The sequence below is a fragment of the Babylonia areolata genome, chromosome 6 (assembly GCF_041734735.1).
Source record: "Babylonia areolata isolate BAREFJ2019XMU chromosome 6, ASM4173473v1, whole genome shotgun sequence".
NCBI lineage: Eukaryota > Metazoa > Mollusca > Gastropoda > Neogastropoda > Buccinidae > Babylonia > Babylonia areolata.
Window position 1 is genome coordinate 28,990,004 of NC_134881.1, and position 18,790 is coordinate 29,008,793.

The 18,790-nt window shown below is 41.2% G+C and overlaps 1 protein-coding gene across 1 annotated transcript; it reads left to right on the plus strand.

The window, feature by feature from the left end:
• The first annotated feature begins 2,238 nt into the window (after positions 1-2,238).
• Positions 2,239-14,992, plus strand: LOC143282900 (glutathione S-transferase P-like). The gene is made up of 7 exons (XM_076588781.1): positions 2,239-2,392; positions 3,285-3,320; positions 6,398-6,607; positions 7,733-7,836; positions 8,513-8,569; positions 9,705-9,758; positions 12,441-14,992. Coding segments are annotated over exons 1-7 (651 nt in total). The 5' UTR covers positions 2,239-2,391; the 3' UTR covers positions 12,630-14,992.
• Positions 14,993-18,790: the final 3,798 nt, after the last annotated feature.

The window sequence follows — 18,790 nt, forward strand, 5'->3', positions numbered from 1 at the left end:
GCCGGGAGGAGGCTGGGGGGTGGGGGGTCAGCCCGATACTCCCCCGTGTCGATACCGTCCCCCGTGTCGATACTCCCCCGTGTCGATACTCCCCCGTGTCAATAGTCCCTCTCACAAAGATCCAAAAACAGTCAAATACAGATGAATGTATATATTTGTGACTGTTAATGCTTTCTGCTTGATCAAAGTTGTGTTGTGGAATGATGAATGTGTTGTGTGTTCTCTTCATAACAGCCGTCCGCGTTCAGAGTTGAGCAGCGACTTGTGTGTTGGGCCCGCTGTTGTGTGGGCTCGCTGCCTTGTAGTCCGGGCCGTGTTACACGGACTTAGACTTTTTCATCACGACTCAGTGTATCTGGTGGCAAAAGCTCGCTCTCTCTCGGTCTCTCTCTCTCTCATTTTCTGTTTCTCTGTCTCTCCCCCTCTCTGCCACTCTCTCTGTCTCTCTCTCTCTGTAAGTCTCTCTCTCTGGCTGGGGGGTGAGGGGGGGGGGGGGGCTACAGCTTTCTTTCAGGGAGTACGCTTTGGAAGAAATAGCATATATATATATATATGTATGTACATTCCGATAGATGCTCGGATAGATAGACGTCAATAGTAGTCAGCAGTGGTCAGTTGATAAATAAGATAAAGGTAAAGAAATAAAAAAAAGATTTGCCAAGGCGTGATGATAATGCACAAATACACAGTCATTATTTTTTTTTCGTAAAATCGATCACGCTGAAAAAGTGTTTGTAGTTTTCTCTTTTTCTACAAAACAGTCGGGACTGCAGCCGGCTTCCAACCCAGAATTTGAAAAACGAAAGATATAATCGATACTGTTGTTACTTTGCAGTTACACATAGAGTAGACGAGCATTGTGAAACTGAAAAAAAAAAAAAAATCAAATTTGGAACCCAGCCGGGTAAGGAAATGATATACCCTTACACAAAGGAATCGTCGCTTGTGTATTGTCACGTTAACTTCACCCGGATATAGTGCCAGTTTAGCTTTTTACTCTTCCGCCAGTGTATTTCAAGTGATTGAGGATGACATCAATGCATGTAGAATATTTCAGTCGCCATAAAAATAATCACCCGCATCGCGGATCATGCTGTTGAAAGTAGCTTCCTAACGTCGAGAAAGATCGAATGAGTGTTCACAACGGTTGAGTATCTCTTCGGCCATTCTGCGCACTGTGACGGCATCTTGAATGTCTGAATCGAAAGACATGATGAAAGCATTAACAGTCACAAATATATACATTCATCTGTATTTGATTGCTTTTTTATCTTTGTGAGAGGAACTATTGACACAGGGGAGTATCGACACGGGGGAGTATTGACGCGGGGGAGTATCGACACGGGGGAGTAAAATCAGTATTGACGCGGGGGAGTATCGACACGGGGGAGTATCGGGCTGACCCCCCGAGATATCGGCGTTCCCGGCCGGCACACACACGACACACTCACGTGACACCGACACACACACCGGCACATCACACACACAACACACACACACACACACACACACACACACACACACACACACACACACTGACACACACACACACACTTACTCACACACTCACGTCAGTCACACACACATTGACGGCACACACACCGTGACACACACACACACACACACACACACACTGCACACACACACGCGCGCGCGCGCGCACTGGCACGCACTGGCGCACACACACACACACACACACACACACACACACTGGCACGTCACACACACACACACACGGCGCGCGCGCTATATGGAGGTGGAAACTGAAAACTATAACAAAAATAACCAAACCTATCTAATCAACTTGAATTTGTTATCCCTAAGCTATATCAGAGGATGTGTATTTAATTCATGGAGCAGCCATCAAGCAACCGAAGGTGGGAGCAGCTGTAGGTCCAACGTAATGCCAGTTAGAACTAGTTGAGATATTCGAGTCCATGTGTCAGCGAACAATTATTCACCACTCCAACACTTAAATCATAACAATAACTGAATGATGATGATAATAATAATCATGGTAAGAAGAAGAAGAAGAATGGTCCGGGACACACATGGACTCGGAGCGCTCTTTATAGAGAGAGAGAGAGAGAGAGAGAGTACTTTCACAACTTCAACTTGACCGCACAGCAGACATCTCCAGTCCGCGCATCGGAGAGCCGCAAGTTTTCCATTCACAAGTTCAAGGCCACAGCCCAACCTGCGTGTGTGTTAAGCTGAACACACACACGCACACACATACACATACACATAGACACATCGCTCCCCCAGATACGCAGAAACAGCGTGGTGTATCAGTGACATTGTGAACGTGGCCTTGCATTAGCAACACCGGCTCCGACCACGATTATTGTGTCACACGTGTAGCGTTTGAATTATTAAGAACAACGAAGAAGTAAGTATACATGGTCTGTATAGAACGATGCAAATGAAATGTCGATGTCTTTCCACTTTTGTTAACCATCTCCTATCTTCTTCGTTTTTTTCTTATTATTATTATTCTTTCATTTGCTCGTGTACAGCATTTGGCGTCACTGACCGTTTTAAAAAAACAAAAAACAAGCTGGCTGGGGATTTTAAAAGTGTGCTGCCACCTTCTGCCTGAAGGTGTTTGAGGACTGGACACCGCAGACCACATCCTCGGGAAGCACGTACCAGTCACGGACTGTCATCGGAAAGAACGACCCGAGTCTGCGATCTGTTCTGCACACAATACGGGCAAAAGTGCGGGAATGTGCCCAGCTCACTCTTGATGGCTGGTGTTGTAGAAGATCGCACTTTGCTTTCATGGCAGATGTGGTGTAGCGTATATGGGTTTGACCGAACGCAGTGACGCCTCCTTGAGCTACTGATACTGATATTTTCACGGCTCGGTGATCAAGTTATAGAGAGCACACAGACGGGCAGATTTACTGCGACGCTGGAGAGTCGGCCACTGCATGCCATGCATGCATGCATCAGGTGACGAGCACTAGAGCCGGGCTGCATGAGGTTTGTGTGTGATTGTGTATGTGTGAGTGAGTGAGAGAGAGAGAGAGAGAGTGTGTGTGTGTGTGTGTGTGTGTATTATATGAGCAGGGGGAGGGGATGTGGGCATGTGTGTTTGCAGGGCAAAATTGAACACGGCATACTTCCTTTGGAGTTTTTTGTCGTGTGTGTATGTGTGTGCGCGCGCGCACGCGTGCGTGTGTGTGTGTGTGCATTTGTATGCATGCATGAGTGAGGATTTGCGCATATGTGTGTGGGTGTGTGCATATGTGGTTATGTGTATTTGTGTGTGTTTACAGTGGCAAAACTGAACCTGGTGTACTTTCCCGTTCGAGGTGAGTAATTTGACATGTTTTTGTTGTTGTTATTGTTAGATACATGCAGTATATATGTAGGAGTCAGCATATTACAAACAGAAAGTTGATGAAATTAAGCCTTTGAGAAAAGGACTCTTAACTCAACAGACTACTTGTAGATTTATCAAACACAGGTTCTTGCTTGGTGCATTGATTTGTATATATATATATATATATATGTGTGTGTGTGTATGTGTGTGTGTGTGTGTAAAAATTCATCCTATATATAAAGAGAAAGAAAAAAAAAACAAGCATCAGAGACTAGAGTGTTTTAGAGGTGGTCTCAACTAAGTGCCCGTAACCTGAACACCTAGGACCCAGAATACATTTTCTCGTATTTGGTCCTATGCACTTGTTATAGTGTGCCAGCAGTGTCACACTTGTTATAGTGTGCCAGCAGTGTCACCCCCCCCACCACCCACACTCTGTCCCCCTTCCCTCCCCATACCTTCCCCCCCCCCCCCACCCCCCCTTCTTATCTCCCTTCCCGCTCCATCCAAAGTCCAGTCTTTGAGGTTGTGCCAACACTGCGCCACCCTCCCTCCTTCCACCACCACCACCACCCCCCACCACCACTCTCAAACACTTTTTACACACTCACGCAGTGAAGACTTTTTTTTTTTTTTTTGGCTTATCATGTTGCTGACACATGGCCTATAATCTAGACAGCCCGTGCGGTAGGCGTGTCATGAGCAGGTATAATTGTCAGTTGCTTGCAAGTGTTGACCTGGTGATAACGTGTCTGCCTAGAAAGCAAGAGAATCAGAGCACACAGGATAGAACCCCTCACTTGCCAGTATTGGTCACTAGGTCATGAGTGGTGCGTGGTGGGCTGGACACGAGTCATTTGGATGAGATGATAAACTGAAATCCCATATGCAGCATTCACTAAAAAATATGATAGTCAGTCGTGTCCGACTATGACCATCAGAACAGCAGAGGAGGCAACTGCTGTTCCGACTATTTGGGCTAAAATTTGATTATAGTGGAGAGTGTCTTGCCCAAGTTACATCCCCACTCTCTCGGCCAAGAGGGTTTTAGGACAGTTGGCATTGGGATGGTTCCCAAAGGCCAACTAGCCCACAAGGCTGCAGCACTAAGAGCCAGTGCAATTTTGCCTCCTAGTTTGAGAGTCATAGTCCTTCACAAAAGACCAAGCTGTAAATGATTTCCCATTGACTGGAGAAACCATTGATAATCCAGCTCTCACTTTGCTGTTGGCCCAAATGTAAACTTATGTCAATCTGTGATATAAGCTGAGTGTTGGTAAAAGAACCATCAGCAACAAGGTAGTTGCCCCAAGCAAAATTTCATTGTAAAATCCACTCTAGTATACATGTGTGTTTTTGAGTGTGTGTGTGTGTGTGTGTGTGTGTGTGTGCGGCATGTGTGTAACTGAAAGCCTAACTGAATGATCACCTAAAAAAGGCAGCTTTCAGTCAGCTCTTCCCAAGTGAGCAGACTGTTGTGCGAACGACTCGGTGTATGTTAAGCACTCAGAGCTTGGTCTTTCTACAAACTGATACAAGGACAGGTGCTTCATAAGTGCATGTATGTATCCGTATCAGTCAGTCAGTCAACCCTCAGTTGCGTGCGTTCACAGAGGTTGCTCTAGGACTTGATGTTTGGGATCCTGTAAATTCTAACATGAGTATTTCAACTCTCTTATTTTGTAAAAGAAGATGATTAAATGGGGTCTTGTGACTAAGAAAATAGTCCATGGGGAGACATGTCTTGAACTCATATGAGTGTGTTGACAGTAGTAGTAGTCTTCAGTTTAACGTCTTCCACTTTAAGTGATATTAGACGGGAAAAAAGAAAAGGGGGGGGGGGGGGGGTGGAGGGCGGGGCGTGGTGGTGGGAACAGTATTGGGCAGAGGGTGAAGAATACAACTAGAATTAATGATTATATGAAGAAGAAGAAGAATGGTAATGGGGTCTATAAAGTGTATCACATGTAACAATATATCTATCTAGCTTTAGATATATATATGTGTGTGTGTGTGTGTGTGTATACATATATATATATATATATATATATATATATAAGTGTACAGTAACTTGCAACATCACATGAAGACATAACAAGAGAAGGAAAAAATTACTACCACTGACCACTATAACCAAACCTTTTGTACTGTCAGAGCACACACACACACACACACACACCAAACCTTCTGTACTGACTCAAGTAGGCTTCACTGATATGAGACAAATCTATGTATGCCACACCACGCATGCTAAGTTGATGCCTGACCAGAAATGTACCCCAACATGCGTAGTCACGCCTTGAGGGAAAATAAAATAAAGTAGAATGAAATAAAATGTGATACATAAAGTTAAAATCAATAATAAACAATGAAATAAATTGACTGATAAATAAAAATAAGACAAATAGATAGATAAATGAAATTATTTTGTACCCTCACAGTGAGCAAGGGCCATCTATCTCCTTCTGGAGGACAAGATACAAAATAAATGATAACAAAATGGACTTTCAACATTGCTAATAAAATGCTCAATTAACTCTTTTGCCACCAGGTTTCAGTGTGATAAACACTCCTCAGCACCAAATATTCTACACTTGATGCTCTCAGTTATACGAAATGTTTTTTCCACTTCAAACTTGGCTAAGGGGATAAGGTTAGTCAGGTCCCTACGGTGCAGGAAAGATGCCTACAAGCTTTGTTACAACGTGAAAAACTGTTCATTTGATATGACCCCTTGATGGTAGGTAAATTCACCGTAGGTGGTGAACTGTCTGTCGCCTTTGGCGGTGAACTGTCTAGTCACCTATGGAAGCGAAAGAGTTTAACCCCGTCAGTGCCAAAGCAAAAACAGTAGAAAGTGCTGTTTGAAGTCATGAAACAATATCGAAAACAAAAAACCTAAAACTGAGAAAATGATCTGGAGATGTACCACTCTAGATAAACTGCCTTCCAGAGTTATTTCCCTTCTGATGGCATCATCAGTGACAACGCTATGCGCGTACGACATGCGTTCTATGGCACTCAAGGAGTTAATGCTCATATCATGCAGACGCTCTGTACTGACAGGGCGTGGCGAGGCCATCCGACTCTTGCTGAAGGACAATGACCAGGCCTATGAGGAGACGGACCCCATGCCTTGGGATAACTTCCTGGCCAAGTGGAAACCCAAAGTGGCCTTCGGTCAGCTGCCCGCCATCTATGACACCAAAGAGAATGGGGAGACCTTCTCCCTCGTCCAGTCCAACGCCATCCTCAGATACCTGGCGCGGAAGTGTGGTCAGTTATCAGCTGATTTGTTTATTGAAGTTTATTGTTGGAAGTCGATGACGTTGCTGGGTTTTCATTGTGATACACATTGCGTCCTGTAGCAGATTTATTACTGAAAACAAGTGTTCGTATCCTAATTGTTTGTTATTTGGAGTGAATTCTTAAATTTTTTCATCATTGTTTTAAAAGAAAAATTAATATAATGATATGCAGTACTCTTGCAAGCTTCTGTATGCATGTATAAATCTGGGTGTGTAAGAGTGAGTGTGCGTGGGGAGGGGGGGGGGATAGTAAGAGAGAGAGTGTGTGTGAACTACAAGGAAAAACAATATTGATGGAAGTAGATGGTTACTGACACCATTTAACATGGGATAAAGAGTGGTAACTTATCGATAGTGAGTGTGTGTGTGTTTGTAGTTCACCTTTTTTTTTTTTTAAATACAAGGTTATAGGCACAGTGTAACATGACATAAACTGGGAGGCGGGATTGTTTTTTCTCTTATGTCATGATTATCAAATTTACCTGTTTAAAAAGCCAAACAAACCAATAGCCTAAATTCAAACTTTTTAGCATGATTACAAGATCATCTTTTAGAAAGTGTGTATGCGTGTTAATGTGCTTGTGCACCTGTGTGTGCAATTTTGTATTATTCTTTTTATGTTTGGGATATGACTGTGTGTAGCTGTGCAGCTTCTGAATTGCCCGAAACACTGTAAGTGTGCAGGGATGCAGAAAATCACATTTCATAATCCATTTGAGTTTGGTGGGTTACAGAAAATCAGCAATACCCAGTTTATAATTAGGATTATCATTATTACTATTGTTGTTGTTGTTGTTATCATTAATATCGTTATTGTTTTGTTGTTATTAATGTTGTTGATATTGTTATTATTGTCATTATTATTATTGTCTTCTTTTTTTGTTGTTGCTGTTATTTTTTACTCTCTTTTTTTTTTTTTTTTTTTCCCCTGAAGGCCTGACTAAGCGCGATGGGTTACGCTGCTGGTCAGGCATCTACTTGGCAGATGTGGTGTAGCGTATATGGATTTGTTCGAAAGCAGTGACGCCTCCTTGAGCTGCTGATACTGATACTGATACTGATACTTATTATTGTTATTACTATTACATTACAGACTTGTACGGAAGCAGTACTGATGAGGCAGCAAGAATTGACGAGTTGAACGATGGCATCGAGGACCTGAGGAATGCTTACGTCAAGCTCATCTACCAAAATTATGTGAGCACTGACTTGTTCCATTGCCTGTCATCATTTTCTTCATCTATTGAAATCGGAATGTTCCATTGTCTTTTGATCATTTTCTTCGCTTACTTACATCAGAATCATGATCAACTTTCCTTGTGAATCAGATCACAGCAGCTTTAACTCACTCAGTACAGCCAGTCCTCTCTTCTCCTCTGCACAGACCCCTCGGATGCCCAGTGGGTGGCTGAATGACCCAACCTTTAGCTTCCGTCATTGGAACTGTGGTATTCTTTGTCAACATTCACCTCTTCAGTATAAGAGCGTTCCGCTTGCAATATTTTGATGATGTTAATTGGGATGAAACGCTGTTAACGTCGTCTCTTTCGCCGTTCGTATGGAGAGAGTTAAAAGACGCAGGCACACACGCATGCTCATATGTACATGCACAAAGTCAGTGACTAAAACAAATCAAAACAAGAAATTATAGTAGGGTTTAAAAATCAAGATGATTTAAGTCTTATTTGTGTTAATATTAGCATGTATGTTAGTGTGTGTGTGTGTGTGTGTGAGCTCTACAAATGTGTGTACATGAAATTTTGGTTGCGTCTGTGTTTGTGTTCACTCTGAACATGTGCATATGTGCATGTACTCTTGTTCAATAGTGTAAAGGAAACCTTTGTTCATGGTATGTATAATAACTTGTGTGCAGGAAGCTGGCAAAGCAGAATACATTGAGAAACTTCCCGGCCATCTCAAGGCCTTTGAGGTGAACAGTTTGTTGGGGTTTTCTTCTTGTCTATTTGAAAGATGTCGTCGTCACAGTCACATCACAAAATGCCTGTTGAAAGGCTTATCTATGATACATCATCGTGAAATAATATTGGGGTAATATTACCATGAACATTCATGACACCTAAAGATGCAGGTGTGCACACATATTAATGCACGTGCGCGCACACACACACATACACTTCTCCATGTATTCTCTTTCTGCCTCTCTCAGTCTCTTTCAGTGTCAGACTTTCACAGAAGCAGCCACATGCATGCATCACTGTGTATGCTGCCATGTGTTTATGATTTTTTTTTTATTTTTTTTTTTTTACATATTTGACAGAATACAAAATTAGACAAGATAATATCAGGAAATTTTTTAATCGCTCTTCGTGCTTCTGTTTGATTTTTTAATGAAAATTATACTTTTGTTGTTATTGTTGTTTAAAATTGTAATAGAGTGTGCTTTGTTTTTTTTAAGTTTACTTGTTTGTGATATTTGGGGGGAGGATGGGGGGAGGGGGTGCTTTGTTTTTTTTGTTTAAAGAAACATTTGAGTGTTCTTGAGATTTGGCAGACCTTTGTTTTTCATTGTAGTTGTTGGCTTGTTTCCAGTTGCTCATCCACACAGAGTAGAAAGTAAAATGCCTGTTATTGAAATGCATTTGCGGTGGCCTAGCATCACATAATGCATCCACCATGGAAGCAATAGAATCTGAGAGCACGGGGTCGACTTCCATGCTCAGCAATATTTTCTCCCCCCTCCACCAGACCTTGAGTGGTGGTCTGGGGGTTAGTCATTCAGATGAGACAATAAACCAAAGGTCTCGTATGCAGCATGCACCTAGCGCATGTAAAAGAATGCACAACGACAAAGGGATTGTTCCTAGCAAAATTCTGTTTAAAAAGTCCACTTTGATAGGTAAACAAGTAGACTTGCAGACAGAAAAGAAGAAGAAGAAGACAGAAAAATGAAGGGCGGCACTGGTTTGTAGCGACACGCTGTCCTTGGGGAGAGCAGACCTAATTTCACACAGAGAAATCTGTTGAGTAAAACAGTACAGTACAATAGAACACAATACAGCAGAATGCACTTATTCATGATGTTTCATTGTTGCTGGTGTCGACAGAACTTGCTGGCTGCCTCCAAGGCCGATGAGACGGGAGCCGCTGTGGGTGGGAAGGTGAGGCTCTTGTGTGTTGTACTGTGGTGTGTGTTTTTGCTGCAACACACTTGTTTCTTCAGTTGTGTATTTTGCTTTGTTGTTTTTTTTTGGTTTTTTTTTTGTTTGTTTTTTGGGTTTTTTTTTAATAAGGCTCATGTGTGTTGTGCTGTGTTGTGTTTCATTGTGACATACCCGTTTCTTTATTTGTGCGTTTGCTTTATGTTGTTTTTTGTTTTGTTTGGTTTGGTTTGGGTTTTTTTTGTATGTGCAGGATGTTGGTAGGCTCTCAAGGCCTCACCAACATGTTTTGTCTATGCATGGGTTAGACACCGTGGCCATATTGGGTGTGGTGCATTGTGCCTGGTCTTCTCTTGTGTTTGTGACACTGCAGGAGGTCTGCCCGCATCCGCTGCCTCACCCACACATGCACCCTGCCCTGTTCCAACTACCCCCCCCCCCCCCCGCCCCCATTTTTTTATTTTTATATATATATGTGTATGTATATGATACCTCCTTGAAACTGTAACTCACTCTTTTACCACCACCCCTCTCTCTCTCTCTCTCTCTCTCTCTCTCTCTCTCTCTGTCTCTCCCCCCCACCCCACCCCCATTCTATCCCACTCTCTCTCCCTCTCTTCCATTCTCTCTGTCTTCCTCTCTCTCCCCCCCTCTCTCTCTCCATCTCTCCCTGTGTCTCTCTCACTCTCTCTCTCTGTCTCTCACTCTGTCTGTCGCTCATGATCACACAGTCCCACGCATTAGTTTGCCACTACCCCCGAAAACGGGGTACGGCTCCCTACATGGCAGGGTAAAAATGGTCATACACGTAAAAGCCCACTCATGTACATACGGGTGAACATGGGAGTTGCAGCCCACTAACAAAGAAGAAGTTTGCCACTCCACAAATGACAAGGCACATTATATCACTCTCTCTCTCTCTCTCCCTCTCTCTCTCTCTCTTTCACACACACACACACACGCACTCAGTCACAATCACACGCACACACTCTCTCTCTTTCACACACACACACACACACACACACACACACACACAGAGCAACTGCGACCATGTCGCCTGTCAAGACTGAAGTGAGATAAGCAGAGCAGGGAGGGGTCCTCTTAATCCCAGGCTAGACATTGTTATCTGTCACCACAGGACAGCACACACACACACGCACAAGCACACAGACACGCACAAACACACACACACACACACACACACACACGTTTATCTGTTCACTAGAGATCTGTCACTCAGTGACAGACTGTGGCACATACATTGAGGTCTGGGTTACTGTATGATAGTAAATCATGTCAAACTACAACCATCAGAACAGCAGAGCAGGCAACTGCTATTCCAGCTAGCTAGGATATAATTTGACTATTCTGGAGAGGGTCTTGCCCACATTACTCTCTCAACCAAGATGGCTTTTAGGACAGTTTGCGCTGGGGTGGTTTCCCGAAGGCTGTCTGCCAGTAACTCCTAAGGCTGCAGTATTATGCACACCAGTGGAGTGGTTGCCTAGAGGTAACGCGTCCGCGTAGGAAGCGAGAGAATCTGAGCACGCTGGTTTGAATCACGACTCAGCTGCCGATATTTTCTCCCCCTCCACTAGACCTTGAGTGGTGGTCTGGGCGCTAGTCATTCAGATAAGATGATAAACCGAGGTCCCATGTGCAGCATGCACTTAGCGCACGTAAAAGAACCCATGGCAACAAAAGGGTTGTTCCTGGCAAAATTCTGAAGAAAAATCTACTTCGATAGGAAAAATAAATAAAAATGCACGCAGGAAAAAATATATAATAAAAAATGGGTGGCGCTGTAGTATAGCGACACGCTTTCCCTGGGGAGAGCAGCCCAAATTTCACACAGAGAAATCTGCTGTGATAAAAAGAAATACAAATACAAATAATTCTATGCAAGAGTACCTTATTATCTCTTTGAGCAAAATTGTTGATGCATTTGCTCATAAGAGAGTATTAACGAATATTTAACACAGCACAAGCTTCCACAGTACATTCTGTATATCCACATAGCCAAATTCCCCATTATAAAGAAATGATGATAGTATTAATAATGGGTGCTGGGGGGTGGGGGGGGAGCGGGGGGGGGGGGAGGGGGAGTCAATAGGAGGTAAAATTGAGGATGTGAAATTAAAACAAAATGAAGGGAAGTAAACCAATTACATGATAATAAAGAGCAATTTTGCACATTAGTTATAAAATGCTCAGTTAGATAATCATATATAACGAAGACTGCCTATATACATACATGTGTCCCAGACATAATATGCAGCATGCTGAAATGAAATATTACAACTAAATAATCATATGCAGCTAAGACTGCCTTTATATTCACACCCAACTCAGGGCACATGCTCAAGTAAATAATCATCTGAAGGTAAGACTGCCATTATATTCACACCCAGCTTAGACATATACTCAAGTAAATGATAATATACAAGTAAAACTGCCTTTATGTTGACATCCAACTCATGACTATACTCAAGTAAATAATCATACACAAGTAACCTAGACATATACTCAAATGAATAATCATATACAAGTAAGACTGCCTTTCTATTCACACCGAACTCGGTTATATGTATACTCCAGTAAACAATTATATACAGCTAAGACTGCCTTTATATCCATACCCAACTGAAACTTCAAAAAGAAGAACTGATTTGAATGTTGCAGATCTCCTTTGTGGACTACAATTTGTTTGACCTTATGGACATTCACCTTCTTCTGGCACCAGGCTGTCTGGATGCCTTCCCTGTGCTCAAGGGCTACTACAACAAGATGCTGACACGACCCAAGATTGCCGCTTATCGTGAGACTGAGAATTTCAAAAAGTTTCCCGTCAACGGTAACGGCAAGCAGTAAACATCAACCCCTTCAACAGGTTACAGCAAATAACAATGCTGACTCTTCTTTAGCTTTGCAAGGACCATAGTCCTTGTGTGTGTTTGTTTGTTTTTTTAATTCTGACACATGCTTTTTTTTTTGCTTTTTTTTTGTTGTTGTTGCAGTCTCACTACAGAAAAAAAATGCTTGCAAGAAAGTTTTCACATTGTTGCAGAAGTTTCACCTCTTTGCAGAATAATTCTGTTACACCAGAAATGTTGATATTGCATATCTGACAAAAATTTCCATGGAAGGTGTTTTAAATTCTTCATATACTAGCTTTTGTCAAGTTGTGTCTCTTGCATAAGCTTTATAATTATTAGGTGGTTGTTGTTTTTTCTGTGTTTGCTTTTTTTCAAGCAAACTGACACAGACATGAAAAATGATGATACTCTATCACCTCTTAAGTAAAAGAATATGTGGTAGACTATTTCACATTGAGTATAATAAACAGAAAAGGTTTTGTTTTTTGGGTGTTTTTTTTAATTTTTTATATTGATAAGCCTTTTACTGGATGCAGCTTGTGTGACTTGCAAGCTGAGGCAGTTCCTCAGTGGATGCTACTGATTCTTGCTTTATATGTATATATTAATTTACTCAGATTGATATGAATAGATCGGGCCTAAAGCAAGATCTTTTTTGAGAAGTCAGCTTTCCAATTCCTTGCATGCCCAGAGTAAACCTTGTGCAGCACAGATAATTTACAGTTTTATTGTTCATGGTTGTGTTCGCAATTGCTCTTATTAATCAGGGATAAACCTCAATGCAGCATTAAAAAGAAAAGGGGGTGGAGAATATTACTGTCTGAAGTCTTCCTTTTTTAAGAATATTATTATTAAAAAAAAATTTTTAAACATGTATATAAAAAAAACAATGATTATTATTGCTCAAGATAATCACAGTTTCTGTCTGGTCATAAATACTTGGTTTCATTTACAGTTGCCCCAGATAATTACAAAAACATTGTTTCCAACTGTAAGTGGTAAGCTTTACTTCATTTACAGCTGCCCAAGATAATAGTATTATTGCTGTCCTGTCACAGATTGATACTTTGCTTTGTTGTGTTGATCATTGTCATCCCTTCTCAGTGTTGCAGTTAGTTGAAATCTCAGACTGACATTCCTCTCTTTATAAATTGAAAAGGGAAGAGGATGGGCGCAATAGCCAAGTGGTTAAAGCGTTGGACTGTCAATCTGAGGGTCTCGGGTTCGAATCACGCTGACGGCGCCTGGTGGGTAAATGGTGGAGATTTTTACAATCTCCCAAGTCAACATATGTGCAGACCTGCTAGTGCCTGAGCCCCCTTCGTGTGTATATGCAAGCAGAAGATCAAATACACACGTTAAAGATCCTGTAATCCATGTCAGCGTTCGGTGGGTTATGGAAACAAGAACATACCCAGCATGTACATCCCTGAAAACGGAGTATGGTTGCCTACATGGCGAGGTAAAAACGGTCATACACATAAAAGCCCACTCGTGTGCATACGAGTGAACACAGAAGAAGAAGAAAAGGGAAGAGGAAGAGATCTACAGCGAAACTGAAGTGTGAGCTTCTGGGATCGGTTTATTTTCATGAACAAAAGAATGATCATGGAGTAAATTTTTCCATCGATTGTCAAGCATCAACTTGTGTACACTCATAATTTTACACACTTTTTTTTTTTCCCCTGAACTTTAAAAAAAAATTCAGAACTTCTATTAATTTTTCAGAACTTGTTTTGTTTTATTGCATCTGTGCTGATTTAAACTCTTTTTTTTTTTTTTTTTAATACAAATGCTGTTTCCAATTATGATGCAAGTGATTGTTTATGATTTTGCTGTTGTGAAATGTGTTCATAAATGAGGTCAATGAATGGGAAATGATTAAAACAGTAAAACCATACATAGTCTTGAATCAGTGTAGTACATGCTGAGATATTGGCACACACAAGAATAGGTCGGTCTTGGCATGTGATAAGCAGCAGTTTTAAACTATGCTTCAAGCAAGGTCAGTATTGTGCAATTGTTGTTGTTTTTTCAAAGAAATGTCTATCTTTAGATTTCAACAGAGAGCTTAAAAATAGAACTGGTAGTGTTCGAGGTGTTTTTTCAAATGATGATGTTATTCCACTCCTATTTCATTTATGGTTTGTTTCAACTTGTGATTTTAAGGCAAAAATACAATCAATGAGAATGTGTTCATTCTGCTGTTTAAACTGCTGAGAATTGTACATTTTATACTTGTTTACTGCATGCTGTTACTGTTTTTTTATGACAGTATTTTGAGTCTTCCATTTGGATTGTGATCAACTAGACTGCTTAATCTGGGGTCTTATAATAAAGAAGTATCCACAAGAAACATGATTTTTGTTTTGCTTTTTTTTTCTTTTTTTTTTCTTCCTAAATTTTTTTGTGATTTGTTGGCTTAATTTGGTTCATGGTTTCTTTTGTATTCTCTCATCTGTCTCTCTTTGAATCTCTCTCTGTCTGGGATTTCACAAGGAGTCATGTTGTGACCCATTTGGGGATGTCCAGGGTCTTTCAGTGTAAATAGCATCCCCACCTTCTGGAAATTCTGTTCAAGAAATTTCCTTTTTTTCTATCACTCTCTTTGTTTCTGCCTTTTTTCTTTCTTCATTGTCGTCTCCTTTTTCTTCCTTCCCAGTCTATTCCCCTTTCTTTTTTCAAGCTGAACGCAGTGACGCCTCCTTGAGCTACTGAAACTGAAACGTTTTCAAGCAAGTCTTGACACTTTTTTCTCTTTTCCACAGTCTGTGACGTACTGTCTGTGCTGCTTTGCTCTGGTGATTAGGTAGTGAGATGTAAACACTGGGATGGGTACTAACTGCCCATTCTGCTATGTTATTTGCCTATATGGCCTTTTTCATGTATTTTTTTTTGTTCGGCTTTGAAGTATTGTTCTTTTCCTTTTTTCCGATTTGTTGTAAGCTGGGGATGATAAATTAAGCGAAATGGCTGGTGTACTCAGCATGGTTTAGTCTTATTTGCCCTAAGGAGCTAAATTGTTGGGATACCGTGTCATGAACTGTGTTGTGTGGTTTTGTCTTAGTGTTTTTTCAGAGATATAACAGTTTTGTGTTGACGCTGTTGAGCATTTGTATGGTTTGACAGTCCTGATATGGCCCTGTGCAGTCGGCTGAACTACAAGCAACAAGAACAAGTCATGTTGTGGCCTATTTGATTTGAGGCTGACTCACTGCATGAGATTGAAGCAGTTTAATTTCATTCATCTGACAAACACACAATTGAGTCATCTCTGTAACTATCACTTACAAAGAATCCAATTAACTTTAACAAACACACAATTGAGTTACCTCTGGAACTATCACTTACAAAGAATCCAATTAACTTTGCATGTCTCAACACATTATAAAAGCACAATCAGGGTCACTTTTAACTGTGTTATTTTTCCACAGGATTGAATTCAACAGTTTAATTGAAAGTGTGTATCATATCTTTGGCGCCAGCTTGGAATTTGTTCACCTCAGGGTATTCAGTTGGACTGATAAGAGCCAGTGATAAGATATATGTAGGCTAAGAGCCGGCAATAAGACATATGTAGGCCTACACTCTCACACAATGAAGTGAACTGGGGGGTTGGGTGGTGGGGGGAGAATAGATCATAGTTTGACTGGAATTTCAATCTGTGTCTCTCTTCTGTCCATGTCTGTCTCAACTCTGTCACTGTCTGTCTGTCTCACTCTCTCTGTGTAAATGTCTCTCTCTCTGTCTCTCTCCCTCTCTCCCTCCCTCTTTCTGTATATCTCTGTGATTCTCTCTCTCTCTCTCTCTTATTATCATCAGTATCAGTATCAGTAGCTCAAGGAGGCATCACTGCGTTCGATCAAATCCATATACGCTACACCACATCTGCCAAGCAGATGCCTGACCAGCAGCATGACCCAATGCGCTTAGACAGTTCTTGAGAAAATAAATAAAAAAATTAAAAAAATTTTAATAATAAATAATTTTTTTAAAATAATAAAAGTTAAAAAAAAATAGATATATATTTTTTAAAAGATGAATACATAAAAATACTACTACTAATAATAATATTTATAATTTAGAAATGAGTGTGTGGAGGAGGGGCGGGGTGTAGGGTGATGTGTGTGTGTGTATGTCTTGGGGCTCATGTACGTTTATGTGTATTTGATTGTGCTTTCTTATCTGTGAAACTGCATGTTTGTTGCCTATCTGTTATGCATGTGGATGTCTGCATGTTTTACATTTATTTGCTTATTTATCATCACTGTTGTCTTTTTTTTTCTTTTTTTTTTTTTTTTTTTGTGCGCATAGAGTTGACTTCAAGATTTTGCGCTTTATTATCCTCAAACACTAGGAATTCATTCTCGTCTTGTTTTGTCTTGTATGTCTCAAATTTCTCTCTGTCTGTCATAGCACAAATTTGAACCATCATCACCCTTCACCAATGTCTGACATCTTTTTGTTTTTGTTTTGTTTTGCTTTGTGTGTGTGTGTGTGTGTGCACTTTGTAGTCTGTTGGCAATGGGGAGAGGAGGATAGCATACAGGATAAGAGTGGTAATACCGCATCATTATTTTGATTTCCTGAGAAATCTGCATTGATCACTTGATTACCCGTTTTCTGGTGCGTATGTTTTGAACAACCTTGATCTTCCCAATGCACTCTCTTGTTGTTTTTTTTCTTCTTTTTCTCACACTAGAGCGTCTTTGTTGGAATAGATCTACAAAGTGGATCCAAGGTAAGTTTGAGTTTCTAACCAACAGCAAAACAAAATACATTTGGTCATATATGTGTGTACCTATCAGAGTGGATTACTGCAGCACAATTAAGCCTGAAGTTAGCACTTATGTTTCCATGGGTTCTATTCCAACATGCCAAGTGCGTGCTGCACACAGAACCTCAGTTTAACAACACATACTTAACCGTGACCCACTAGTGCAGACTCTGGCAGGGGTCTGACATCCCTACCCTGTGCAAACTATTATCCGTCAATGCGGAGAAAACGAAAGTAGCTACGGCCGATAACCTCCCGGAAGTAGGTAACTTCCCCTTTGTCATTCTGCCACCTTCCTCGGGAACCATTTTCATACACATACACACACACAAGTGAGCTTTGAGCTGTTTCCTCTTAAAATGTTTGTGGCGCTCACAACACTTCCCCAAACAGAAAAACCTGACCATTGTGTAACATAGCAGAAACCTTTCGATCCCATCTCTAAACAAGGAAAAATCTTTACCAGCATGAACAATCACTCGCAAAAGGCGAAATGCTTGAAGATTCAGTTTCAGTAGCTCAAGGAGGCGTCACTGCGTTCGGACAAATCCATATACGCTACACCACATCTGCCAAGCAGATGCCTGACCAGCAGCGTAACCCAACGCGCTTAGTCAGGCCTTGAGAAGCTTGAAGAAAAAACACACTCAAAAACACACATGAATAAACCTCTATTGCTTTCACATCTGTCTTTTTTATTTCAAATATACTATACTAGTGTACTATGCAATGTATATGAATGTGAACTGATAAAGAATGGCACCATAAGATCACACACACACACACACACACATGTGACACATGCATACATACACACCCATGCACACACAACTGAACATACACATGACACTGACGCACACATACATACCGTCATGAGTGTGCACCATGCACACACACACACACACACACACACACACACACACACACACACACACACACACTATCTCTCTCTGGGGTGGGGGTGGGGGTGTAGGTGAGAGAGAAAGAGAGAGAGAGCCAGAGAGAGAGTGTGTGTGCCGGTGTGTGTTGTTGTCTTTCCACTTGAAGTGATATTAGACGAAAAAAAAACGTGGGGGTAGGGGCTGTGAGAGGGGGGGGGGGGTAAAAGTGTGTGTATGTGTGGAGGGTGAATAGGGAGAGACAACGCTAGGAAAAATGGAAACGTTATAAACGCCAACATCAAACAACTATAACATCTATAACAAATATCCTATAGGACTATACAGCAAACCTTCTACAATAACAAATAACATATTGGAATTGTTAATAACACATTCAAAAGAACTTTTGGTGCAGTCTGGCAAAAATCATTTTAGATTCTGACATTCGAATATTGCATGGTTGCTAGAAATATGTTCTCCACATATGCATCTGACATC

Excerpts from the sequence above, each read along its gene's own strand:
- LOC143282900 (XM_076588781.1), top strand. Across the intron at positions 3,321-6,397 it reads GGTGTACTTTCCCGTTCGAG|GGCGTGGCGAGGCCATCCGA; the intron begins GTGAGTAATTTG and ends CTGTACTGACAG. Across the intron at positions 6,608-7,732 it reads ATACCTGGCGCGGAAGTGTG|ACTTGTACGGAAGCAGTACT; the intron begins GTCAGTTATCAG and ends ATTACATTACAG.